The sequence below is a fragment of the Athalia rosae genome, chromosome 1, assembly GCF_917208135.1.
Source record: "Athalia rosae chromosome 1, iyAthRosa1.1, whole genome shotgun sequence".
NCBI lineage: Eukaryota > Metazoa > Arthropoda > Insecta > Hymenoptera > Athaliidae > Athalia > Athalia rosae.
The window spans coordinates 24231387-24258437 of record NC_064026.1 but is presented as its reverse complement, the minus strand read 5'-3'; the positions used below and the strand labels follow the sequence as shown (position 1 = coordinate 24258437).

Here is a 27051-nt window from a genome sequence, read left to right as displayed (position 1 = left end):
AATTGAAGAATTGACAATGAGCAATGTAACTGTATAACCTAAACGATTAGGCATATATTATATAATATACATGTAATATACGCATATATACATATATAATGTTTATTGTACAACCAGGTATAGATAGATTTTACAATAGCTAGATAAATGTTAGCTGTTGAATAATGAATTCTGTCACGTGGCGATGGGGTTAGGGAGGAAAAGGGAGGGTGGGGTTAATATTTTCATGTACATTGAATTTAACAACAATGCTATCTCAGATCTATCCACAATATATAAGTTTAATAACATGTCGTAAGTTGCTGCATTCAATGACGTTACTATATACAATATATATGTATAATAGAGAATATAAAAGTATATGAGTTTGTTCGTGAAATTTTTCCATTATTTTTTCGTTGTGACAGTAGAGTTATTTTATAAAATTTATTACAACGATGAATTACCTATACCTATAGGAAAGTTGTTTGCTCAACTTGAGACCCAATATAACGAAAATGCAAACGTACAAAATAGAAGAATTTTTAACAGCTCTACACATATAATTATGATATAATAACAAGCATCGAATTATTATAAAATCATAAGGCTTTAAACAACGTTCGTTTCAGCACCTTACCGCAACTATAGTAAGAGTAAAAAGAAAAATGGTATAATAATGATAATATTATTATATTCACACCATTGAATACGTTATATATACATTGACGATGGTAACCTATAATTGTTGTCTACGATATAATGTTATTTTTCTAATTCACGTTTAATTGTTATCGTTGATATGAGTGACAAACACATCGAATTTTGAAATGAACAATATTTAGTTGCTGCTATTCAGTGTTACAAATGAAGAGAACAAAAACAAAACAGAAACAATGGTTCAATTATTGCACGAACAAGTTTATCTATAAATATACGTATAATTAACATAATTGTACACAGCCGATATTAACAATGGTACTAATAATATCGGTAACAATGCTAATAATAATAACAATAATACTAATAAAACTGATAATGATAATAATTGACGCGTCATGTAACCCTCTAGTTGAGACTTGTCGATCTAAATCGAAATGTCTATCAATACGCGATTACGCGAAATAAATAACAAAAACGATTATAGACATGTGCCAATAATGCGGAAATATGTAAACTACTGTATCATTATAACAACTCAGCTGCCACGGATAATAATAATCTCGGATTATTTTTTGAGGATTCATGTTTTGTGCACTTACGTACAAATTACAATTTAAGCTTTCCATAATTAATCTGTGTATAGCTGATTGTTGAATATATAATTGATTAAAGTTTGGCATGTATCTAAAATTGTTTAATACGATTCTACATACCGAACAGAATTAATTGACAAAATTTCTTTTGATATGAATTTTGAAAGTTACAAATTAGTAAATCCCTATATGTATAGGTATTGTATATTACGAAATGATGTACTCGTGTGTATTATACATTGAACTTGTAGATGATGTAATCAAGTTTTGGAAGTACGGTGATACGTCAATATCCGCCGGAAAAAGTTTAGTAGGTTCGGTTAAAAATGAATATCTGAGATATGAGTAACTTGAAAACTATGACGTGCATAAACAACGTTTATGAAACTTTGGACGTGCGGTGGTCAAAAGATTGTTGACTATTATTGGAAATTCGTAAAATTTAATGTATCGTGGGCATAGTTGCCATATTGTGATAGCTGGATTCGCAGCATTTTAGAACAAGAAAAAAATAATAAGACAATTAGAGAAACAAAACAAAATCAAACATATTGGACCATCGCATCACCGAGAGTAAACAGAGAAAAAAAAATTAATTTCATTCTGGGGCTGTTGGCTCGACAATTAAATGATAGTATTAAATATTTTTTCCTGAAAATGGAAAAAGAATGAATTTCATAAATCAATAAATATTTAAGTGAATGAAACTTTCGAAACTCGGCAAATATTGTGATTGCTTTAGCTATTATGCAGGTTACGCGTACATACATAAATAATATAATGAATATATATATATGTCTAACTCTTTCTGTAGAATTCGTCATAAATATTTCAGGCATACAGTAGATAATGATAATACGTTACGTATAAACATGTAATAAGCAGTTATACGGGTATATCTGTACATATTTACTTATATACCTTTATTTGCTATTATGTATGTCATGTGCAATGTATAGGGAAGGTAAATCCACAATTATGATGCTGTCACGGTGAACTTATATTCAATGCTGTATTGGCTATCGATACATCGGAATTCGGAATTATATTCTCTGTATATTCATATTGTAATTATTAGATACTTCATAATATCACGAATTTTTCATTTACTATTACGATGGCGTCACGGCGGCAGAAACTGATAATTTCTCCGCTGTACAATAATATAACAAGATACACATGGCACGATATGATGCACCGATAGTAATGTTAATATTTCATCATATTTTTTCGACTCTTTCAAAATACTACATAAACTTATTTCATATTTATGCTCAAAACTATGATTGTAGTCAACTACGTATTACCGGTGATTTATCAGATCTAACAATAAGAAGCCTTCTCAAGACCGTTTCTTGATTTTGCACTAATTGTGAATCTCACTTGCGAATTAATTCAAAATATATTGTTATACGCTTAGTTTTGATAAAACTATTTTTCTACACGTTTACAGATTTACAAACTTTTTACCTATACACTACCTTATACAAGCACGACGGTTCGTTATCGATGTAAGATGATTATTTTTTTAATTTTTATCTGTTACTTTCTATCTATCAATAATGGTTATTGGCAGATAAAATAAAATAAATTGTTTTATATCATTTTCTGATCAAATTCAAGCTTAAAAAAAGTCAAATTATAATTGCATACCTTCTGTGCATGATCTTCGAAAGCAGAGTACAGCATTGAGATAACTGCCTTGGTGGTTGAAACGTAATTATTGCACTCTATGAACTGTGATGAAAAGTTTAGACTGCGTGAACAAGGCTGAGGCAAATTTTCGTGAGATTTTACTTCGATGTGTAATGGTATGAGTCTGGCTGGTATCTAGCTAGCTTGATGCCAAAGATAAATCATGTAATAAGTAATAATAATAATTAGGTAATGATCGTTATTATTACCTTGTAACGTTTAAACATATGTCAGTGTCGTGTTGCGAGCAGCTGAGCTCCTTGGTGTTGTGGGTATCTTCGTTCCTAGCAACTCGTATGATGATTACTACTCACTCATAACATTGCATTCATCCACTTTACTCTCCTCACTCTTACGATAAATAAATACATTCTGTCCAACTAAGTTTCCATGTTGCTTACAATTATTCGTCTATATTTATATACGTATGCTCATACCTATCCATCCAATCAAGATCCAACTCGTCATGTCGATTTTTGTTTAACCGTTTGGCTGCTAACGAGCGCTATCGCGCTCTGTTTATGTTACGCCAAAAATACGTCAGCAGCCAAACGGTTAATAAAGCTTGTGTCATACCTTCACAAACGATGTCAATTTTTTGCTCCTCTTGCAAATTCTATTCACAAAGCTTCGCTTACAAGGAGACGGCATAGGTTGGATGTCGCGAATCGGGTTCTTCTTTCGCGTGGTGAAAGCTGGAGACCTCCGAAGCAACGTAGTTTTTGTCTTTTGATCCAATGGGCCTTAGTTCCTGAGATATCGCGATTTGAAAATTTGGGAATTATGGGCGGAGCCAAGCCGGTTCCGGCTGGTGGGTACACTACATTGAGCGTTGTACGCCTAGACAAGAGCGGTTGTAGCCCATACGGCAAAACGACGGACTGGTACGCTGAAAGTTTATGGTTCGCGTCCCCGTACTTTTTTTTTTTTTAATGCATTTTTTTTTTTTTTTTCATCTCTGATGAGATTTTGCATGTGCAGATAAATAAGAAAATTCGAAAATATGTATTACTAGTTTTATTTATCCATTATATTAAAATATTAAATCTAATAATGAAGTCAAAATTACATAGCAAAATAACATTGTACAACAAATAATCAATCTTTCAATCACGTCACAATAACAAAGCAAAATAATATGGTCTGATAAAATAAATAATTAATCTAATTTACACTTGTAAATTTCGTGGCGGGTAATCATTCTGATTCTTCTTCTATCAGATAGGTAGGTTTACAAATTGGAGGGTGAAAAACATCGTAAAAACAAGGGAAGCAAAGAGGCTTACGACACCACGAACATACGATGAACGCAATACCATCGCAACCACATTTAACCTTGCGCATTCTATCAGGAAAGCAAATTTCATTTACATTCTGAAAAACTGTTCTATTCGACGTTAATTTGGCTGCAAACCACGTATACTGTAGCATATCCTCAAATATCGGCGCCAGCAATTGATAGTGTATTAAAGAATGTATTTTGAGTGCATCGTCTCTGCTATTTATCTGGCGATTTTCTTTTAATGAATGCGTTCTATTTTGGAGTCGTTTAATAAAATTTTTCACCTGCCGGTAGAAATAAACATCGCACGGTTGACAATAAGGTGTACAACCTGGCTGAATAATTTTTAATTGGCAGGTCGGATCGTTGTTCTCATCAACGAAGGTCGAGTCAAACGTGGAAGAATTGATTTGACCTCCCCACGAATCAATTATTAGGAGAAAATCCTAAACATGTTAATACCCGGAATATCGCATACCCTTTCCCACCTGCAGGGTTTTCTATAACACGTAAATACCCGGAATATCGCATACCCTGTCCCACCTGATTTTTCTATGGAACAAAGTATTTCATGTATATTATTTACCTGCACATGCAAAATCTCATCAGAGATGAAAAAAAAAAAAAAAAATGCATTAAAAAAAAAAAAAAGTACGGGGACGCGAACCATAAACCTTCAGCGTACCAGTCCGTCGTTTTGCCGTATGGGCTACAACCGCTCTTGTTTAGGCGTATAACGCTCAATGTAGTGTACCCACCAGCCGGAACCGGCTTGGCTCCGCCCATAATTCCCAAATTTTCAAATCGCGATATCTCAGGAACTAAGGCCCATTGGATCAAAAGACAAAAACTACGTTGCTTCGGAGGTCTCCAGCTTTCACCACGCGAAAGAAGAACCCGATTCGCGACATCCAACCTATGCCGTCTCCTTGTTAGTCTTCGAATCGGTTCTGAAAAAAGTTTCTTACTCCTCAAGTTTCAGCGTATACCCATGGATATATTGAACCTAACCACCCTTAATGGACTTTTCATCAAGCTGCCAAGAATGACTCTTTGAATATTCAAATGATTGCAACAAATGTCATAAGATACCTGGGAATGAAGGGCCATGGAACGGTGCGCAGTCACGACATTTGAATCTCGAAAATTCACTCTTACAACGGATCGGCGTAAACGAAGATAATTCGTTGGAGGTAGTGATCTATTCCCTACGGCGCGCTTTTGTCTCCGCTCGAACTTTACATCACGCCTTTTGTGAATTCGCCGACTTTTCTTTCACTCCACTTGGCTTAGCATTTTTCAAAATACCGGTGCACGAACGGAAAAAAATTACTTTATTCATAATTCGAAAGGCATGTTGATGTTACATGATCATTAGTACAATGAAATTGTACGTACGTATGAATTGTTTCCAGCGGTTTTAGAGATTTGAAGACTTACATCCAGATCAATTCGAATAAAGAACGGGCTGATGAAACATCTCGTGTTCTGGAAAGGCCTTTGTGTCTCCCAGACGAATATATGAATAAAACAAGCGGGTTTGAGCTGACTGTGAGCCAGCCTTCGAACTTCCCGTTACTTATGCTCGAAACAATATTATTCATCTGTACAATTCTTTTTTTCAATTTAATGTTTGAAAATACTTGAGAGTTACAATTTACATCAGAGAAAGGTTTTTTTCTTCTAAGATACTATGTGCGTGAAATTGGAATTTTGCGAATCTGACTCCAGAATCGTAATCAGCGACCCAAATAACTAATTGAGAGTATAAATTTTCATCACAATTCTAATATTTTTTTTTGGTTTCAGCATATTAACTACGTAAAATTTTTATTTTGCCAATTTGACTTCAGATTTGTGATAAGCGACTTGTGATCCTACCGGTATCGATTTTCATTTGAATCTACATATAATTTATCCGTTGCAAAGATATCACCAATTTTATTCTATTTTTGCGAAGTTTGTTATTTAAATAATTTAAAAACTACTAAACCGATCAGAGCCAAAATCTAATCAATTGTAAGTTTGGAAGAGATACATCGCTTGTGACCAAGTTCATAAAAATCAGACCACTCGTTCTCGAGATATTGTCGGACAAAAATCGACTACATACACACAACAGACGCGTATTTGAAAATGATCGTAGGTGGTTCTCCGGACCTCAATATGGACGTCTGGTGAAAACTCGAATTGTTATTTTCGAGGTAATTACAATAATTTTTTTTTTTTTTCCTGAAATCAGAGAAACGGGAAGTTAAAAAGGGAGTGCCATTCAAAAATATCAGGGTGACCTCGATTTGACAATGTTCTCTTTATCCGAGGTTTACATTTTTTTCTTTCTCCAATTGCTTAGAACCTTCAAACTTACTTTTCTCTGTATGAAACATTTCTGTCTGAAACGTTTCATACGCGCGTTATTTGACTATTCTAGACTTTTTGGTACCCTTGTATGAATGCGTTTGAGGATGTATTGTAAGCGTGAAAAGACACATCGGTATAAAAGAATTATATTTATCTCTCAACAATAAAAGTATGTTCAATGATTATGACCATAATGGTTTATAATCCGATACACAGTGTAATCAAAATTACTTAAAAAAATATTTTATCCATTAAAATGAAGCTCCATAACAAGACCAATTCATACAAATATCGCGAAATAGAAATAGTAATAAATCTTACCTGCAATAAGGCATTTTGATAATCAAAAAAACCCGAAATATCACATTCGTAGAGGTCTAACATAGGATATTTAAATAGCCGTGATATCAATAATGGTCACGTTAGTAATAAAATCTCCATTTCCTGTGCTAGTTGTTCAATTTTACATGATGAGGCTCGAAAAAAAAAGGTAAAAGAAAAAACGTTGATTATTGGAGAATCAAAAGTTAAATCGATGTTACATGCTAAAGAGTGATTTCAGATCATCCATAGATAACTTGGAGGCACCTGCTGCACCAACACCGGTCAAAATACCGTCTGCGATCTCAAGCTTTTTATCCTGTAAAGCTTTGATTCTCTGCTCAACTGTATCGACGCACATAAATCTAAAACAATATTTTGATATTTCAATAGCTACCGCGAATGAGATGTGGAAACCTGCGTTTGTTTAAAATTACTTACTTATAGATGAAAACGCTCTTCGATTGCCCGACTCGATAGATTCGATCTTGAGCTTGTGCCTCTAATTGAGGATTCCAGTGAATATCCAACAGAAGCAAATGATTTCCACCAATCAAATTCAAACCTACACCACCCGCAGTGAGGGATAGCAATAATATTTGAGGTGCTGCTCCTGGTTTGTTAAACGACTCAACTATTTGCTGCGATCAAAAGAATAAAGGCTTGAATCCAACTAATAATTATTTGAGAGCACTATTAACCCTCACAGAACAGCATGATGTTAAATGAAATCCGATGGTCTTACCTGCCTGTTTTTCACAGGTACTTTGCCGGAAAGGGTATCGTAAGTTGCACCTTCAATAGAATCGAGCTGTACTTTGATGACATTCAACATACTTGTCCATTGTGAGACAATCACTATTTTATCTCCTTTCGGTAGTATCTCTCGTATTGTAGACAGTATTGCTCTAGTCTGAGGAAGTTTATATCGAATATAAATTTTGGTTCATCGAGCTACATAATTTTGACTTTTTTTCAGAAAAACGAATCTCCTCACCTTAGAACTCTGTCGCGTTTCTTCAAATACTGGATTCTCGGAAGTCAGTAAATTTTCTACAACTCTTCGGTTTACTCCAATCTCGTTTGGATCAATATTTTCAGTATCTTCTAATTTTAATGAAGCCAATCCGTTCAATAAATCGATGCTTTCACCTTTTTCATCTACAATATCGTGTCCGACCATATCTTCTTGATCGAGCATAGCGTGAATCAAAGCAGGGTGACAACAAAGTTGTCGCAATCTCAGCAGAAGAACTAAAATCTCGCTAGATTTAACATCTGCGTGTCTCGCTAACAACTGAGATTGAATTTTTGTGAACTGCGTGTCTTTTGCTGTGGCATAATCACAGATGATTATTAGAACAGAAATGTTTATTCAAATCATTAAACATTAACATTAATAAAATACTCACGTTTTTGTAAAAATGACGGCACATCAAACTTTCCAGAATTCAGTTCGAACATATGTTGTTTTTCTGCTCTTTGATGCAAAAACTGTGCAAATAGGGTGCGAGAGAATACCAATACTTTTTCATACACCAACTGCTCTTCAGAATCTAATTTAACCTCAATAAGTTCAAAATTCTTATCAGGTAGAGTTCCTAGAGTGCCCTTAGCTAACAACTCCACTTTAGTTCTGCGAAGCATTAAAGTTTTCATAACTGTCGCTAGCCTTTCGTGACCCGCGGCATTTTTATTATCCACCCAACGTTTCCAAACACGCAGATCATCAAATGGAGAACATCTTAAGAATTTTAAGAGAGCATAGAGATCCAATTCTTTATTTTGTATGGGTGTACCCGTCAGAGCCCATCGGGAATGAGCGATAAGATTACAGACTGCCTCAGACGCCTGGCTTTTGGGATTTCGTACTATGTGAGCCTCGTCGAGTATGACTCTTTCCCACTTAATCTGAAATATCCAAAACTAACGAAATGTCTCAAGATAAACAAGAGTCAATTTAAAAATGCTTTTATCATGTACCGCATGGAGAATGGACGAATTATTGCTCTTGAAATCTCTGCCAATTAGATTGTAAGTTGTGAGGACGACATCGTTTTTGGCCAAACGCCTAGCAACGGTTTCTCTGCTAGTTCCATGGAATAATTCAACGGATAACATGCCACGTCTGACACGTCGGTTTATTTCCATTTCCCATTGAGAAATAAGCGAAGCTGGGCATACAACCAAAGTTCCTCCTTTAGGAACTGTAAGTAATAGTTTGGTAATAATTTGTCAATGAAGTAGTTAACGAGGATTGGTAGATATATTGATGGGCCGAATCAAACAATGTTCATTACTAACGGATTTCTTTTTTCCGATGCACCCATTCATCTTCACTATCTTCACTTTCGTCACTTGCGTCTTTTTCATTTAAACTCGAAATGATCAACGATATCATGGTCAGAGTCTTGCCCAATCCCATGTCATCAGCTGAAATTGAAAGATTTGGTAAACTATTACTTGATATCATTCAGTGCTAAATCCACCCATTAACATTATAATTACCTAAAATTCCACCATGAGGTTTCTGCTTTTCCCTAAATCGAAGCCAAAGGAGTGCATGTTTTTGATGTGGCATGAGACTAACTTTTAAGCCTTTTGGGTCCTCAGCAAAATCGTCTTCGCTGGGACAAGAGTTCAAAGAACCGTGAAGGTCTTCCAGTCTCTTTATTGTCAGTGCCCGGTCTCTCTCTTGGGTTGCCAGAGCACGGTCACCGAGTGGTTTAACCGACTTTGGAAGATCATCCCATGCTAGGGGTATAAAAGGTTTTTTCACCTCCACTGGTTTGCATATGACGGGTTTGCTTGATTCGGGCAGAGCGTTTAACTCTTCTGACAATTTTCGGAGTTCTGCTTCCTGAGCATTTATGCTACGTCGCAATTTTTCACCTTTATCTGGGAGCATATTTATATTTGCCACACTCAGTAACATCTGAAATACAAGCAATAAATTATAGAGATAGCTTGTCAATTGCTTGATGCCATTCAATTTAGTCGGATCAATGTTGTTACATTAGTGCAAGTGCATTACTGCATTTCACCAACCTTAGATTTGGAAAGTTGATGTTGGACTTGTTCGATATTACAACACAGAATGGCTCTTTTTTGCGCAACATATGGATCAATGTTACTAACACCAATTGATTTTTTAACCAAAGAATCTACAACTTGACTATCCGATGAATTGGCAGAATCCAATTTAGTCGCAAGGTATGCCAAGGGAGCAGAATCTTCATTAATTTCGTTGTATTCACTATCTGATGTATCAGATAGCGTAACACAATTTTCACAGCTTTCACATTCATCAACTTCTACTTTACGGTTAGCATATTTCTCATTTTTTTTTAGAGTGCTGTCGCTGTCGTTGTCACTGACAACTTGTGCATTGAATGTTTTGCCAGTTCTCTGATTTTGATCGATATCACTTGCAACGTGCTCATCTACTTCTTCCCCAGAATCATCGCTCAATATTTTGTTTCGAACACTCCTCTTCTGCTTGGGTCGTAGCACTGGAGACAAGCTTGTTGCTATAGAATAGATTGAAAGTTATTGAATTTTTGTTAACGGCTTACTTTCCGTTAATTAATGGATCGTACGTACCTGCACGACCATATTCCTGAATTGATTCATCAGAATTGCTGTGCGTATGGGAACTGGCATCGTCACCCTTGTAACTGCCATCATCTGAACCTTTGTATACATCCTCATCAGATGATGCTTTATTAGAGTCCCTGCAATGTTGATAAATTTCAGGAACCATATCGAGCTCACACCGTGTGATAATCAGGTGAAATTAAGAACCACTAGATTTGTCTACAAGAATGAAGGCTTTCTTTAATTATATGTTTACCATGAATCTTCATAGATGAACGATTCCTCCTTGTCATTGCTGGAGTCAATGAAGGTGCTTTTTTGGTTCCTTGGAGATACATGTAAATCGTCATCACTGTCGGAAAGTACGATCGAAGTTTCTGTATTATTGGTAATGCTAGAGGGCTTGGGGCCCCCACGCCAGTGCGAGAAGCTATTGTTCATTTATATTTATATCATCAAGGCTTACGCAAATGATCCTACTCTAACCGAAATTTCCGAACTTTACAAAACCAAAGACAACATGCAGTGACCGAGACAACCGACAAACTGAAACTCTGTTTTCAATGCTACGATAAAGCGAGACAACGATTGAATATGGTATTCAAATTATGGGGAAATGCCTATTCCTCCATGTTCAAATCTTCAGACAACGTCAAAAAAATTCGAAATATCTAACTCAACAGTACTTCAGCTCTGTCAAGTGTTAAAAAATCAATCCCTAGCAGATGTCGAAAAGGGACCGCACAACCGCACCGAAATAGATTTAATTCATATCTAACGTAACGTTATCGTTGAGCGTAGCGTCACAGTATAGGGAATATAGTATAACTATATTCCCTATACTGTGACGCTACGCTCAACGATATCACTGACAATGCATTCCCTGTGCTCAAATTCAGCTGTCTTTCCATAATAGTTCCATCTTGCGACTGATCTCATAACTCACGTCTTCACAGGGTCCAAATTCGTTGACTCGACTTATTGTCGGTCGGTAGCGACATTGAGCACAATATTCCGAAACTGGCAGATGAGAAATGATACAAGGATGATCCAGGTCAACAGTACCGACGGATTACATATGATAACGTTTACGTTGTTTAAATGGTTTACAGAAAACCCGCCTTTTTCAACTTCAGCATTGCCATTTTTTAATCAAATAACACCCCAGGTATAGTTCGCACTATTTGGTTCAGTCTACATATCAGGACACATAATATAGTTAGGTATCGAATTCCATTTTGTTCGCCCATATATCAGTACATTTCATAAGGAACACCACATTATTCAATTATCCTCTTCAGAAATTGTAAAGGCGGATGTGTTGGGTGCCTGTAAAGCTCGACAGCAAAGTATACGTATAAAATTTTCATGGAGGTACACAAAAAATCCTACAACGAATTCATGAAAGATACGCGATACAATTGCGAGCGATGATTGTACAGCGAAAAACTCGGTATAACTTATTTCAAGAAAGAAAATGAAAAAACTAACGAAAAGCTTGAAAAATACTGGGTTACCTACGCTACAATTTCGTAGCAAGTATAATCGTGTAGATAATGACCAGACCTAAGTAAATCGTGTAACAAGTTACATACATATATACCTCACGAGTCAAGATTTGGTGATGAGATAACAGACAACTCACAGTCTTAGAGAAGTGGATAATTCGTGAGTTGATTGTCATTGTCGTTAAACGCGTACTACGCGTATGATATGTCAGTACAGAAGTGATAATCTTGTAAATTATCAGAGGGAAGTGTAAAAGAGAAAACGGGGATGCATGAGAGAATATGAAAGCATAGGTACATACATCGATGCGTACGTTACGCACGAAGCTTCGAGCTTCTTCTGTCAAGTTACGAGTTTTTCAACTCGGTAGAATCGGTTGATTCCGTAGAGGGGTGTTATTTCTACAAGCTGCACGTGGAGTCATTGACCTAAGCGCAGCAACGATCAATAATAGACCCTACCGGATCCTCGGTTGCGACAAGATTGTTGTGGATGGTAGCAGCATTCGGTAGGTTACGCAACGTGCACGCTTCTCTAGTACCACGAAAGACGCACGCGTTCCGAGACCTTAGGACTCTAGGGCCTAAAGCTGAAGTCCACAGAGCCCAGAATTTAGGGGCAACGGACCCGCACGCTGCTCTTCATTGCCCCGCTGCGCCTTCCAGCTCGAGCATAAACGTTGCGACATCCTAACGCCGAGTATTCCATGTTTTTTCCACGCCCCTGCTGCTCTGCTCGCATCAGAGGAGAGTCAGATTCTCTTTCTTCCGTTCGGCGCCCTTTTCACTAGACTTTTTTTTTTCCTTTTTTTTCTTATTCGAATCATCCGAATAGTTATAATCTCATCATCTCCATTTCCATTACCACGAGCATCGCTTCGCCGTTCGGCATAATAATTTGAAATAAAGCCTTGCATCTGTGCGATTGAATGCTACGAAGAAAATTAAGTGAACATGATGAAGTAATGGGACAAACGCTGACACGAAACGTATCGTGTTCTACACTCTGAGAAGGATTAGAAATGTTCATTCTTATGAAACGTAACAGCTATAAAGCGAGGACGTAATTCAACTTTGAACCACCAAGGTCACGAGAAAGTACCGCGCTTGGCTAAGACAGAGTATTATTTCGAGGTCACATTGCTCATCTGTTGCAGGATGAGGAGATAAAGTTTTTACTTTCTTCTCCGATACACCTCTTCGACTAGCAAAGTTCAACCGGTGATTCGTGAACAGTCGATAATTAGGAAAATTTTACCACACGACTGACCTTGTTAAGACTTTCGAAAGAGGTAGAAGGATCGTTATGGTTATTCTATTTTTTAAACATACCTACTGATTTCGCTGACATTTCTTCTGGTTCGCCAAATTATCCGCTGACTTATATAGAATGAAATTTTGTCCCGATTGCATCGAAGCTTCCGATAACAATCTCGACTGTCCACATCAAGAGTCAATTTCAAGTACATATCGGTAAAGAAATAGGTCGTCATTTGGAACTTCCTGTATCGTACACAAACTGAAAATGGTAGAATAATTTGATATATCCCACAGCATCCTGGTCTCGAGCTGAGGGTACGTCACGTTCGTATAGTTTACAATGATAATCATAATTCGTGACCCTCCGTCGAACCTCGGGGATTGGAAGTCGCGCTCAGGGCCTGGCCACCGACCTCAATATTATCATAGGCGATGTGGGCTTGAGACGGGGCTTGAGAACTAACAGACTAAAAAGTTGGCATTACGCAATACGTGGCTGCTGTACGCATAACTTCGAAGAAAGAGTAGGAAGAGAAAGCTGGACGTGCATTACCTTACGGCCTTGTGACTTGATGCACGCGACGAAAGCCACGGCACCGGGGCATCGACGGGACCGGCACTGGTTGCACACGTGCGGTCGGTCAGCGACCTTCCATCCAAGTTCCGTGCCACCTACCACCTACACTGTAAGGGATAGCCTACGAAGTCCCGGGCGATGGCAAGTCGAATATCACGATGAGTGGTCAGATTTGTGTACCATTTGTGCGTGCGGACCGGGGCCGAGGAGGTGATAGCCTGATTCGAAAAGGATATACTAGACTTTGGCAAGGAGAAAACGGAGGAAAGTAGAATAAATATTTCAGGTCGAAAAGTATAGATTTGAAGAAAAATGAAAAAAAAATAGAAGCGAAAAGTAGCGTCCTCACTTTGACCTGGATTTAGCTAACAAACTTCCTACATGTATGTAGCATGTGGTATTCGCACTCCTTGGCGAGAGACCAAGACGAATTTCTCTATATTCGTTCCACGCAGATTTCTATATCACTGTATCTTCAATCAGGAAGTCCTCAATCTTAAGGACGACAGTGAGGGGACGGTTGCAGGTTGCGAGTTTATCATACTTTCTTTTTCTACGCCAGTTACTTGTTTAATTACCGGACACTTAATCTATTTGATTTTGTCCGGTTTTTCTATCGTTTCGTTGAATTTCTATTTATAATCTTATTTCTTCTACATGAAAGTAAATAATCGTGAATTCCGAACGGACCATGTGATTCGTCATGGTGCGAATGAGAGTTCCACTGCATACGTTCAAATGCATCAAAGTGAACAGGTGTGACGCAAAATTTTGCAATTATGGTTCGATCTTTTCGCTGATCATGGCGTGGTGATTATGCCAACCGCCAATAGCGTACATCGGTCAGTGAAAAAACCGCAAGAAGTTCGTCGAACACTTTGCACATTGCAGTTTGCTACTTGCGCAACCTCATATATTGTAGAATGCGAAACGAGCAAGCGTACAGTCGATAAAATCAGAAACTGTTCATCGGCACGGATGATCACTTTTCCACGGGAGCTTTTCAACGTCAGAAGTAGCTTCCAGAAAATGGTGATTCATACCTTACACACCAAGGAAAAAAGGAGTTTTATTATTAGAAACTCGGGAGAAAAAGAACAACTTTCCCTTGTTTATCCACGGTATATTGATATGCAGAATTGCATACGCCTCAATTCTGTTGAAATGTTGACGAAATAAAGAAAAATAATTTTCTTCACAAAGCACTAAAGACAAGTTGGCATTTAATTTAAGAATTCGATACCGGAAGAAAACAGTATTCATAAGCTACTGATACGGAAATTGATAAATTTCTACGCTTTGCTGTTCAGAATCGTAGGACACGAATTGTGCGTCATGAATTGTGAATTTACTGCACAACAATTGATACATCAATTTCCTGTATTAACAATAAGTCATAATCGGTCGTAAACAGCGAAGTATGATCCATTTACATTGATAAAAAATAATGCGCGTTATTTACGCTCATTAACATGAGAAAAAACCTCAATTGCGAAAAAAAAAGGAAAACGTATACAACAGCCTCCATGCTGACGATGGCATTATTAGGGTATAAAATACGGACAGCGATCCCTATATTGATCTCACCCGAAACACCGTCGAAATTGCCAGGCCGAACTACCGTTTCCCGGAACACCGAGATAGGAATATTTCTCCAAAGTCACGAGGAAGAACCCTAAAACTCCTCCTCGTGATGACGTACGTATAAAAATAATGACTCGATGCGTGGAGCTGCAGCATAAAAATAAGCACAGATACCCAAATTTGTATGAGACATTGGAATGCGATGAATAAAAAGTAGAAATATTGCATGTGACAAAACCGAATGAATGAATAAAATTGGCGATTTCTGTTCCACCGTTACATTCGAATCGTTCAATAACTGCGATGCGTGTAAAAGCGCAACTAGGACAATAGTGGACGAAAATCAAAAAAACTCAACAACCTCGAAGGACAATGATTCCTCGCATCGACTCTGACTACACGAGACCAAATATGCGGCACAAATTGCGGGATATCATCACAGGTCGGTTGTGACTGGCAACGCGCGATCCCGTCTGTTGCAGTCTTTCTAATTAATTTGCGCGCGACTTTTTTTTGACTTTTGATCGACTCCTCGAGTCGTTTATAAATACTTCGTATGTCTCATGATTTACCGCGGTTCGGATGCGAACACGCGTGTCGAAGCGACGAAACGGTTGTGGCAATTTCATGTGGTGGGCAAAAGCGACCCAACGTTTCTCGTACGTAGTACGGTCACGGGGTATTCCCTTTGCCATTTCAGTTTCAACGCGATTGCGATGCTCTAAGGTCGTTGCTGCGTAGCTTAAAACAAGTCGCGTTGAGATTGGTCAAGGTACGACACCACTGTAGACTCGTTCGTTCCCCCACCAAAGTGATGCGGAGCTGTCCTCGGCGCGTTTCTCCTCTCTCTCCCCTACCATTAGCTCGCAGCTAGTTTCGTTCAACCGAAAGTCTCTCCCCCACGCGCTCTCCCCTTGTGCCGAAAACACGACGGTGTTCCGCTCGTCGAATCGACCCAACGACTTTGTTCGGAGACGAGAGCGCAGGCCACGAGGCACACAGTCGATGACGGTCTACCGAAACAAGCCCCGCTCCCTCTAGAATGCCGAATTCCCGAATGGCCCGGGCCCGATTAAATTGCCCCGTGGTTCTTCACCTTTCGCCGGGCTAATGGCTGATTACGTCTGCCGATGATAGAACGTTGCTTTCAGGAAGGATCCCATGCCCGACGAACGTCTCGTATAGCGATCGCATATATGTATACGTATCCGGAGTAAGAAAATTAGATGAAAAAGAAAGGGATGATCGGGGATTCGTCAATGGGGGTTTACAACAGATTGTTTACAAACGAAAATTTTGGGGGAGAGGGCAAAAACGACGACGACTACACGTTACGATAGCGGCGTCTCTCCGTACGAGAAGCAATAGCAATCCAAGTCATGACGCGTTGGTAGCGAGCATAACGCGTCGATCGTGAAAACTTCTTTTTTTTCTCCTCTTTATCCTGGCTACTTGTTAAGTTTTACGATTCGCCATTTTTATTCCGGCAATTCGTCTGAATTTTTGCAGATGCCATTTGTTAAGCGAACGAAGATATAGATTTCAGGTTTTATCCATGCGACTATAGTATAAATGTCAATTTGGCGAATTGAGTAATTAATTCGAACGAAGGCAGAAGCTGATTTAGTCTCACGACGTTATTGATCTGTGATTTTTATGGTACTTATAAATGAAATCTTTCGCCATAGCTGGGCGTGGAGAAGTCTAGAACCCACCACCACACCACTACATAGCGTCCGTTGCCCCTCCGGAGGCGGTCGTCGTGGTTTTCCGTCCTACACGCGCGCTCCCGCAGTGGGTCATTGCTCTACGCTTTTTGTTGAATAATATTATTACAGCCAGAGATATAAGGTACGTGCAAAAAACTGAATAATAATAATTGTTGTAAAAAACAACAATAACCACAATTATGATGACGATGACGAATAATTTGTTGTTGCGTTTTTTTTTTGTTTTTTTTTCAAGGCTTTTGGTTTTTTTTTTTTTTTTTTTTCTCCCGACACACTGTTACGGTTTCTCTTTCGAAAAATTTCTTCCGCCCTTGGCCTAACCCTAACAAAATTTTCATCGTCCCATCCGATGTCGTCACCGTTTCGCTTTACCGTCCGTTAACCGTTTCGTGACTCATCGGTTACACCGGTCGAATAATCCGCATGCAAAACAATGAAATAATCGCGCGCGTGTTTATTGCGCTAAAATCCAAATCCCACATTTATATATGCATACACGATCACGTATGTGTGTACATATGTATCGGTAATCACGAGTGACACGTACGCAAGAGATATGGATTTACAATATACATGTGCACAGCGATTCGAGATGGCGATCGGTTGACTAATTTTCTTTGAATTAAAGATGTGTACCGTTGGAAAAAAAAAAAGAACTTTTAATAACCTTCGATTATTCTTTGATTATCGTCAAGTTCAAGTTTCCCATTAATTTCCACGCAACTGCGGTGTGCCTTCTTCTTTTTTTTTTTTTCCCCAATGCAGTGTCAACGGATTGTCAGCTGAAGCAAATTGCAGATGACAGGTGCCACATTTCACGGCCGAGTAATCCAGACGACGAAAGGACTCCCCTTCGGTTTTACACAAAACTATCTTGTGCTCCGATTGTGAGACTTGGAATCTGACTGCAGTGGTAAAAACGTACAGAGAAAATACGCTCGTTGCGACAGACGTTATTTTTGGCCGCGACGATGGATACGTCACGTACCGAATGATTATTCTCGCGTTTATATTAGTTTTATTTTCTAAGGGCCCAGCTGAAAAGTTATAGCTGATAAAAATGTATATATGGTATTTAAACTGTCAAGACGGTGATACCAAAAGGTACAACCATCGTGAGCGCGGCAATCGAACGTTGACGCGCGTATGGAGTTTGTTTGTTACCCCGTCGAGGACTTCCAAAGAAACTTCGCTGTTTCTTTTGGGATTTATGCGCCAGTCATGGCGTCGTCTGGTTCGTGTCAATCGACAGGTTTCGATCGTGAGACCATACCCTCGCCTTCCTGGCCTTCCTCATGGTTCAGACGCTTACAATCGGCTACAAAGAACTGGGGATGGTCATAAAAAAAAAAAAAAAAAAAAAAAAACGAAAAATATTCACTCACCTCTATCCACAATACGAGATTGCATAAGTTGGTTTGTTCTTGAAACGAAAATGATGGAATTTAAAGAAAACTGGGAACACGTCATAAGTGGCTGCAATAATGTGATTGGGCGCAATGTAATTGCCTAAAGGCATACCGCGGTTGCGAACTCTATTATTTCAGAAGAACTGCATTACCGCCAGTTGTTGACCTGCGATAATATATTGTTATTAGGTTATTTAACATTGCACATTATTCGTTGCATCGGAAATTTTTCAATTCAACAGATGCTAATTTCAAGTCTTTTGTACTCTCGTGCTGTTCAAGAAAAACTTATCTTCAAATTATGAGTAACAAAGATTTGCAGAAACTATTTGTCAACCTTTCAAATGAATGTATAATCAGCAATAAAAATTTGAAAATAGATGTGGATCAGTCGTACTCGGAACAAATAATTTATTTTCTTCTCTTCTCTTCTCCAACAAAAAGAGAGCGTTGAGTCAATTTTGTGAGACAGGCAGACAGAGTGAGTGTAGGTGTATAAGGTTGTCCGGTCAATCGAAAGGATAATTAAAATCGTCGAAAGGTTGAAAAATTTTCAATCACCCCATCGCTCTGTTTTCTCATGGCACTTAACGCGCGGAAAAGAGTACAATAACGTATTTAAATTTCTCCAAGTCTGTGGCGATAAGAATATATATATATATAAAATACATACGGATAAGAAAAAAGGACGCGATATATAACGCGGGGCATCTCTCGCATAAACTAAGCGCAGAGGTTATCAAAATGAATCAAAATTTACTCTACGCATTATAGCCATTGTGAAAGAGACGTTTCGAGTTCTGGAAAAAAAGGTGTTTCGTCGATCTGAAACGAACAACGAAAATATACATCGCGAATAATTATTTAAACGAACGCGTATCGCGATACCGCAGAAATTCGCGCTCACGTTACATTGCGATTGGTAAACTTTCTTCCGAATAATAGAATACCATGTGAGACAGGAATTTACCGCAACTTCCATATGACGAGTCTCGCCCAAGGATTCAACGACCGTCAGACGAGACATAACGTCGAGACTGGTTCCCGATGGCGATTAGTTTTACGATTTGCCAGACGACGAACGAGCTGTAGAATTTTAATATAAACGTCGATCCAAAAGAAAGGAGTACACATCGCTGGAAAATTTTTACCCTGCGAATAAAACTTTGGCAACGGTAAGGAAGCAAACAGAAACATGTATAATAAAAATGAAACGAAATGTAAAAACATAGAATAATATAATGAAACAAAAATGACGAGTCGGGAATAAATAAAGTAGCCTTTTTTTACGTACTACGTGTGCCGATGGAAGAGCTGCGAATTATTTTTGGTTTTCGTCGTCGTCTCTTACATCGATACATCTTGATACGTAGGCGTATATATGTATATGGATATCGTAGTGCGTCCTACGCTCAAACGCAACGTCGATTGTCCTGCACGCGCAAAACGGGGACTAAGTCAATCTACTCGTGTATCGTCCAGCCCCTTCCCCCCGGCTGCTTTAGCCATCCTCTACTCGCCGCGGGTTGGGGTGGTCGGAGCAACGTATACGGGTGTTCACGCCGTTTCGTCCTCGTGCATTGTTAGAGGTCGAACTGAAGTCGCGGGTTTTTAAACCCGATAAGCCGCATCTTCGAAGCAAGCCGGAGTAGGTACAGTATATATATACACATACAGGCGGCGATTGAAAGTGAAAGAAAGACAGCAGAAGGGAGGAGGTATGGAAAGAGAGCGGTGTAAAAGTTTCGTATCCGTGGGGCTGCAATGAAGTTTTCGTTGAGCGTTTGTTCGCGGAGATGAGAGAGTTCCTTTTTGTCTTACCGATTCCCGTATACACGCAGTAGGATCGAGTGTCCGCGGATGTGCGCGGGATATATTGTTCCCCCCCCCCCCCCCTGTGTAGCGGCAGCTCCTCGTCGCGAGGTTCGAAGCAGCAACGACCACGGGCACGGTGATCAACAATGACAAAGCGCCGTAGTGAGTCGCGCGGTTGTGTTACCGTGCCTGATGTGCGTCGGCGGCGTGTGCGGTAGTTCGAAACACGAGCGCAACACACACACACACACACGAACAAACGATACATTTCAAGCGTAGGAACTCACTTGCGTTCGCGACGATGTATAGATGTGCTTGTGACCGTGGTGGAGTTGTGGTGGATGCACGCGCCGCAGGTCACCGCGTCCTCTGCGTTCCCTCGCCCCGTCCTTGTCTGACTCGCACGCGCGTCGTTCCGTTGGGAAAACCACGACGACCGCCTCCACGTGCTGAGAGAAACACTTTGCCGTCCTAAATTGTAGGTCGTCGTCGCGCGGCGCGTTCAGGGGTCTCGGCTACGCGGCGCGGAGGGGATCGCGGAGGGAAGGGGAACCCGGGAGACGCGTCGTCCCTGGCTTCGGTGAAGCTCGAGGCGAGCTCTTCGGGAACACTCGTAGCTCTCCGTCTCTGTTCGTACGGAGTAGGAGGTAAACATTACACAGTATGATTGGCCATTCCGAGGCGGGTCCTTCGGTTTTAGTCATTTTTAACGGAATAAGTCAGTGAAGGTGGTGAAGCACCATTGTTCATCCGAATATATCGAGGGAAAATTGAAACGTTAGAGATTTTGCCGAGTGTGATGTTTCGATACAAGTGTCGGAGTTGATTCCATCGGCGTAGGGAAGAAAACGAACGAGATATATCTATGTCGTTGGTTGGACCTTTAACGTAATACGTCGTGGCACCTGAATCTAACGGAGGAGTCGATATTTTGTATAAGTTAACGTCAACAACGTATTTGACATATGAAGATAACGGTACCGGTCAGAGAAATCAGGTATGTTGACCTTTTGACGAGTTTCATTTGTCGAACAATCGACACATTCAGCACTGCGAAGAAAAGAACGCGAGTCAATTATTCGAATAAGAAAAACGTCGTACTCTTCCCGCCGCGGAACTCAGTTTTTTTTTTTTTTCTTTCTTTCTTATTCGACGACAGTTTGTGATCCAAATGACGAAAAAGTCGTATCGCTGGGTAACCGATAATCACAAACTTCTTTTCGAGTACCATACCCGACCTTCGCTACGATAATTATGTTGTTAGCGCCCCGCCAATTCTGCACGGGGCCCCTCCCCAGTTTGCGGAAACTGCCGACATGCGTTTCGTTTTTTTCTTTTATTTTTTATTTATTTTTTTTTTTGTTTCAAATTCGGTTTATTACATATCCTAGATCATAGGTCGATCCTGCGTATTTACCCTGACGACACCGATTGACTATAGAAGGTCGTAGAGAATCATCAATGACGCTAAACGATTTCTCAATGAATGTGCGAGCCACGCAACCCAAAACTGCTGACGTCAATGTCAAATGCTTTCTTCAACGAACGATCGTAGGAATAAGAGTACACAGGATATTGTATACAACACAACAACGTTCGTACGTACGTAAACGTATTTACCTGTGCCGCGCCATACATCGCACAATAATGGAACGTACCGTCCATCGAATAAACGGCAGTCAATGATAAAGTAGAGTGGGGAAGTGAAAAAGGAGTCAGAGAAAACACGTACGTACGATGAAAAAAACGAAAGCAACATGGGTACATATATATATACGCACATTTTGCGTATCAATGCAATAAAGTGCGCACCGTCACGACGCGCAGTGGAGTCTACCACTTGTCAGGATCATTGTCCTCCGTCCCTTCCTCGGACGGGTTTCGATAAATCGATGATATTTTCCTTCCTTCGGGCGAGTCTTGTTCACGAAATTTTCGTTTCCCCACAAATCCGTTCGTAGTGGAGTGATGATTTTCATTAGCTTCGTCGCTCCTCTCCGGGGTTCCTTTTTTTCTAGTCTACTATCCATCCATTAGCGTAGTCGTAGATATGTCATAGACAGCGATAAGACAACAAAAAACAAAGAAAAAAAAAAAAAACAAAAAAAAAAACAAAAAAAAAAACAAAACCAGAAACAACGACAATGACGATAATGAGAACAAAAATTTATCGCGATATTCGCGTTATAACCGACTATACCGACTACACTCCGTGATGTAACGCGCCGTCCTTACATCGCGGCGAGTTGCACGAGGTCGGTGATCGCTATAAAAAAATGTAGTAGATACACGTGGAGGCAGCGACCATAGGTTTTCCTCGTCGGGGCGACTGCAGAGCCGACCCCGACTGCTGCCTCCGGCTGTCGGTCGACGCGCGTGCAACTCACCAACATTTATACACATACTACTATTATAAACCCCGGTGTGATAAGAGCCATCCGCGATTTACCGAAGATGAGAGCGCCGTTCGGAAAATACGTCTACTCCCGATACGCGCTCATGTTTTGATTTTAAATTTTGAAAACGATACAGCGGCATCCCTCTCCTCTCCCGCACCTCGTACGAACGTGCAACGCAGCCCCGCGATTGAGAAAAATCTGTATCGTTCCACCGTGTTCGTCTTCGTTCTTATCCTCGACGATAATTGTTAATCGCGTTTATTGAAATGACGCCGCGGTATTTTTTTCCATGGCAATGAATTTCTGTGCGACGTCGAAGACGAGATGTTCAAATTTATAATTAGCCGGGTCAGTCGATACCTACGATATAAAGGGGGGGGGGGTGCGACGGAAAGGGAAATTATACAGACGGGATTGTAGTTTTTAAAATACCTTCGCGGTCGGCCTTGATCTTTTTTTTTTTCCTCCTCGCGATCTCTTTTCCCCTTCCCCTGTGATAACTTCTTTTTTTTTTTTTTTTGTTGTATTTTCGCTTTTTTTTTCTTCTTCTTCTTTTTCTATCCACGCTCCTAGTTCTGTTTATTTTACAACGCTTATAATTAAATCGACCAAAAGAAGAGACGCGGCGCACCAACGGATACCCGCGTGGCGTTATTGAAGGAGGATTTTGCCGCCCCGCGTTCTCGCGGCGTCAGGGGAAATCAATAAATACACCTTCGGTCGAGCCTTTTACTGTGTCAGGGCAATGAAAAATTTTTCGGCCGCGCGGCTTATGTCGTACCTATCTCCGTATATACGTGTACATGGTATACAGGTAAAATACAACGCGCGCATCCGCGCACTTGAAACGTACGTAGGCGAGAGGAACGTGTAGTGTACGGTATCGGTGTGTATGAGTTATTTTTTACTACTCCTTGATATCGGTGTGTATGAAATTATATGGTATGTATATTACGCGATATACATATAGCATGTATTAGAATCTATATATATATATCTGTACATATGTACAAGGAGTTTGGGGAAGTCGGACGGACGAAGGAACGGAGGGATACGCGTTATGTGCATGCGCGCGCGTGTCGGTGCATAAGTGGGCGTTTTGGGACGAAAAGATAGTAGATGGTGGTGGGGGCAGCTGCAATACGCGAGGATTCGGGAGGCCCGTAATCAAAGCATACGCACACTCGCATCCCTAGAGTAAGGAGCGCGGCTGGAGTGCACTGGGTTTACCAAAGCCGCAATAGCAGTGCCTTCGCGATCTGTATCCATACACGTATATTAACATATATTTATATACGTATGGTCGATCGTTTGTACAATAAATAAATCAAATTATTTATACATGTATACATAAAATTTGATAATTATTATATTCGTAGTAAATTTATACCTCGAAGTTTATAAAAACTACCTCATGTTGCCTACCTCAATCGTAACGAGTAAACTGCAGTCCGCAGATTTTATACCGAGTAATTTGATAAATCGTTCACTTGTTCGAAATCGTAAAAAAATGCTACACAACGACAGTACGAACGCACATCGTACTCCGAAAGCGACAAGAGCAACTGCACAGGGGACCGCCGGTACGATAGCTTTTTATCGAATTGTAAATAATTTATTTTCTCTTTTTTTTTTGTAATACACGAATTTCTGTTGCTGCGAGTCTCTATCTCATCCCGACGTTAAGCGGTAATGGTCCTGACACAGAATATGTCTAATAAAACGTCGGTATTCGGGGAATTTGTACACACGGTCATTCCCGATCGATTATAAAGTGTTATTAATTTTCATTGAATTGCAGGTAACGCTTGGGAGCGCGTTTCGAAAATGGTGAGCTTCTACCCGATGGAGGCCCTGTCGAATCGGGATGCTCCGCCGATGCCCGTTGCCAGCCAAGTTACGGATATCGAAGAGATGAACTCCGTGAAAAATTTGGTCTGCAGTCCGGATCTGACGCTTTTCTCCAGTCCGCCACCGGATTCGATCGCTTCGGACGACACGCTCTACCAGTGTCTGTTGTGTCACAAAACATTCAACCAGAAGAGTGTCTATCAGAGTCATCTTCGCTCGCATGGGAAAGAGGGAGAGGACCCTTACCGGTGCAATATATGCAGTAAAACGTTCGCGGTACCGGCGCGCCTAACGCGCCACTACCGGACGCACACCGGGGAAAAACCATACCAGTGCGAGTACTGCAACAAGTCGTTTTCCGTCAAAGAAAATCTCAGCGTTCACAGAAGGATTCACACCAAGGAGAGACCGTACAAGTGCGACGTTTGCGAACGGGCGTTTGAACACAGCGGTAAGCTTCATCGCCACATGCGGATACACACGGGGGAACGACCTCACAAGTGTTCGGTATGCGCCAAGACTTTCATACAGAGCGGTCAGTTGGTCATTCACATGCGTACCCATACAGGTGAAAAACCTTACGTGTGCAAGGCCTGCGGCAAGGGTTTCACCTGCTCGAAACAGCTAAAGGTCCACACGCGCACCCACACCGGTGAAAAACCGTACACCTGCGATATATGCGGTAAATCGTTCGGTTACAATCATGTACTGAAACTACATCAGGTGGCCCATTACGGCGAGAAAGTATACAAGTGCACGTTATGCCACGAGACGTTCAACTCGAAAAAGACCATGGAATTGCACATAAAAACACATTCTGATTCGTCGGGATCGAACTCACCGAGGAACTCGCCTATAGAACCCGTCGTTGAAATCTCCCAGAATTCGATGAAGGACCTGGGCGCGGTTAACCCCGTCACCTGCAACCACAGCAGCAGCAGCAGCAGCAGTAGCAGCAGCAGCAGCAGCAGCAGCAGCAGCAGCGGAAGCGACAAAGAGAACAAGACTGAAATCGTCATGGGAACGACTAGCGGGTACTCACTGCATCCCCGTGACTTTTCCTATTATCTCTATCCCCGGGAACAGTACGAGAATCAACCACCGAATCCGGTCGGTGTAAATCCAGCCCTTCTCGCCGCGGCGGCGGCAGCTTCGGCCGCGGAGGATCGCACCTTCCAACCTTCTCCTCCCGTTCGCGTTACTTCCGAAGCTCACGCCTACCTCTACCCCTCGCCAACCTCGGCTTACTCGACCTTCGGTCTGCAGCCCAGCGGTCACACGGAGTGTTCCCTGTTGGATCTTCCCGGCAACGACGCCCGTCGAAGGGTCGAAGCCGCCCTGGAAGCCGTCGAAGAGGAACGTCAACGAGAGTACGGTGTCGTCGAGAGGCAGCCAATTCTGACGCCACCGAGTAGCAATCCCGTTAGCCCCGCTCCCTCACCGGATCCTTTGGATCTCGCGGTGCCGGTGAAAGAAACGTTAATCCTACCGCCGAGAAAGAGGTGCAAGATGATCCTGGAGTCGATGGAGAGTGAAAGAACGGGTTTAGCGTCTCAGAGACAAAGTTCTGTTATACAGTTTGCTAGGGCTTCGTAGTTCGTGGCCTTGTGCGATTAATTGTAAAGACTAAGAGGAGAAAAGAAACAAAGAAACAAACGAATGATATCTGGAGAAATTTTTATCATCACCGAGTGACGTAGTCGACGTCGACGGTTTCGTCGTTTGCATGATGGATTATTACCGCGGTGATTTGAAGTTTCGATATTAGTATTATGACCGACGGGTGTGCCGCATATGTATAACGTTGACGGGTGTGAAAAGCACGTCGTACCAATGACGTCAAATAAATAAAAAAAAAAAACAAAAAAACAAAAACAGAAAGACAACAAACCAAAAAACGATGCGGCAAAACTTGGAGGAAAACCTTCATCTGCTATCTATATACTTTTATATCCATACATATTTCCAATAGCGCACGTCACAATATATATATGTATATATCTAATTTCGGACCGCGTTGACATGACTTGTTCCTTTTCCGTGAAATCATCACAAATTGAAACAATAAAAAAAAGCAACAAAAAAAAAAAAAAAAAAAAAACTTCAGGGATTTCAAAAGTCTAAATTCGATCAGAAAATATTAACTTTCTATATGTATACATATAATAATGTCATGAGACTGCGGATCGAATCTTTTGAGGGGCAATTTTATAGTTGGCCAGCAGTAGAAAAAAGAAAAATCATAAGAAATAAAATGAAAATAATAATAATATTAATAGTGAACCCATGTCCTGGGACATTTTTGGCTATTAAAGCAGAATAACGACAAATATCTCAGGTTTCGCGCAGCACCCGATTAATAGCTTTACTCGGGGCGCGCCATACGTAGAGTTAAGCAGAAATAATTCATCCATTTTACATAATATG

At 40.4% G+C, this 27051-nt stretch overlaps 2 protein-coding genes and 1 long non-coding RNA gene across 12 annotated transcripts; 2 read left to right on the top strand and 1 right to left on the bottom strand.

The window, feature by feature from the left end:
* Positions 1-3932: 3932 nt before the first annotated feature.
* LOC105691008 (transcription termination factor 2) lies at positions 3933-20947 on the bottom strand. 8 transcript variants are annotated; one of them, XM_048654122.1, is made up of 13 exons: positions 20662-20947; positions 13332-14054; positions 10748-10843; positions 10498-10628; positions 9943-10424; positions 9403-9829; positions 9199-9327; positions 8878-9101; positions 8307-8805; positions 7892-8226; positions 7640-7807; positions 7336-7535; positions 3933-7259 (listed from the first exon to the last, which is right to left on the bottom strand). In XM_048654122.1, exons 2-13 carry the CDS (start codon positions 13490-13492, stop codon positions 7112-7114), a joined length of 3000 nt encoding a protein of 999 aa, XP_048510079.1. In that variant the 5' UTR covers positions 13493-14054; positions 20662-20947; the 3' UTR covers positions 3933-7111. The 8 variants fall into 8 exon arrangements, with proteins under 8 accessions (XP_048510079.1, XP_048510073.1, XP_048510101.1 ...); XM_048654116.1 differs by lacking the exon at positions 20662-20947 and having other exon boundaries at positions 13332-13726; positions 13813-13966; XM_048654144.1 differs by lacking the exons at positions 13332-14054; positions 20662-20947 and adding exons at positions 10958-11057; positions 11178-11304 and having other exon boundaries at positions 10740-10843.
* Positions 17134-18528, top strand: LOC125500660. Of its 2 annotated transcripts, none has more exons than XR_007278090.1 (2): positions 17134-17271; positions 17949-18528. It is a non-coding gene; the product is annotated as an uncharacterized LOC125500660 (long non-coding RNA). The 2 variants fall into 2 exon arrangements; XR_007278091.1 differs by having other exon boundaries at positions 17140-17271; positions 17916-18528.
* A 104-nt stretch (positions 20948-21051) lies between the features above and the next one.
* On the top strand, positions 21052-26499 carry LOC105692804 (Krueppel homolog 1-like). 2 transcript variants are annotated; one of them, XM_012412258.4, is made up of 2 exons: positions 21052-21371; positions 24575-26499. In XM_012412258.4, exon 2 carries the CDS (start codon positions 24601-24603, stop codon positions 26218-26220), a length of 1620 nt encoding a protein of 539 aa, XP_012267681.2. In that variant the 5' UTR covers positions 21052-21371; positions 24575-24600; the 3' UTR covers positions 26221-26499. The 2 variants fall into 2 exon arrangements, with proteins under 2 accessions (XP_012267681.2, XP_048510153.1); XM_048654196.1 differs by lacking the exon at positions 21052-21371 and adding an exon at positions 23268-24356.
* The last annotated feature ends 552 nt before the right edge of the window (positions 26500-27051 follow it).

Excerpts from the sequence above, each read along its gene's own strand:
- LOC105691008 (XM_048654122.1), bottom strand. The coding sequence starts at position 13,492 with ATGACGACCTATTTCTTTACCGATATGTACTTGAAATTGACTCTTGAT. Across the intron at positions 8,227-8,306 it reads GCCGTCATTTTTACAAAAAC|CAAAAGACACGCAGTTCACA; the intron begins GTGAGTATTTTA and ends ATTATGCCACAG. Across the intron at positions 7,536-7,639 it reads TACCTGTGAAAAACAGGCAG|CAAATAGTTGAGTCGTTTAA; the intron begins GTAAGACCATCG and ends TTTTGATCGCAG.
- LOC105692804 (XM_048654196.1), top strand. The coding sequence starts at position 24,188 with ATGTTGCCTACCTCAATCGTAACGAGTAAACTGCAGTCCGCAGATTTT. Across the intron at positions 24,357-24,574 it reads AACTGCACAGGGGACCGCCG|GTAACGCTTGGGAGCGCGTT; the intron begins GTACGATAGCTT and ends ATTGAATTGCAG.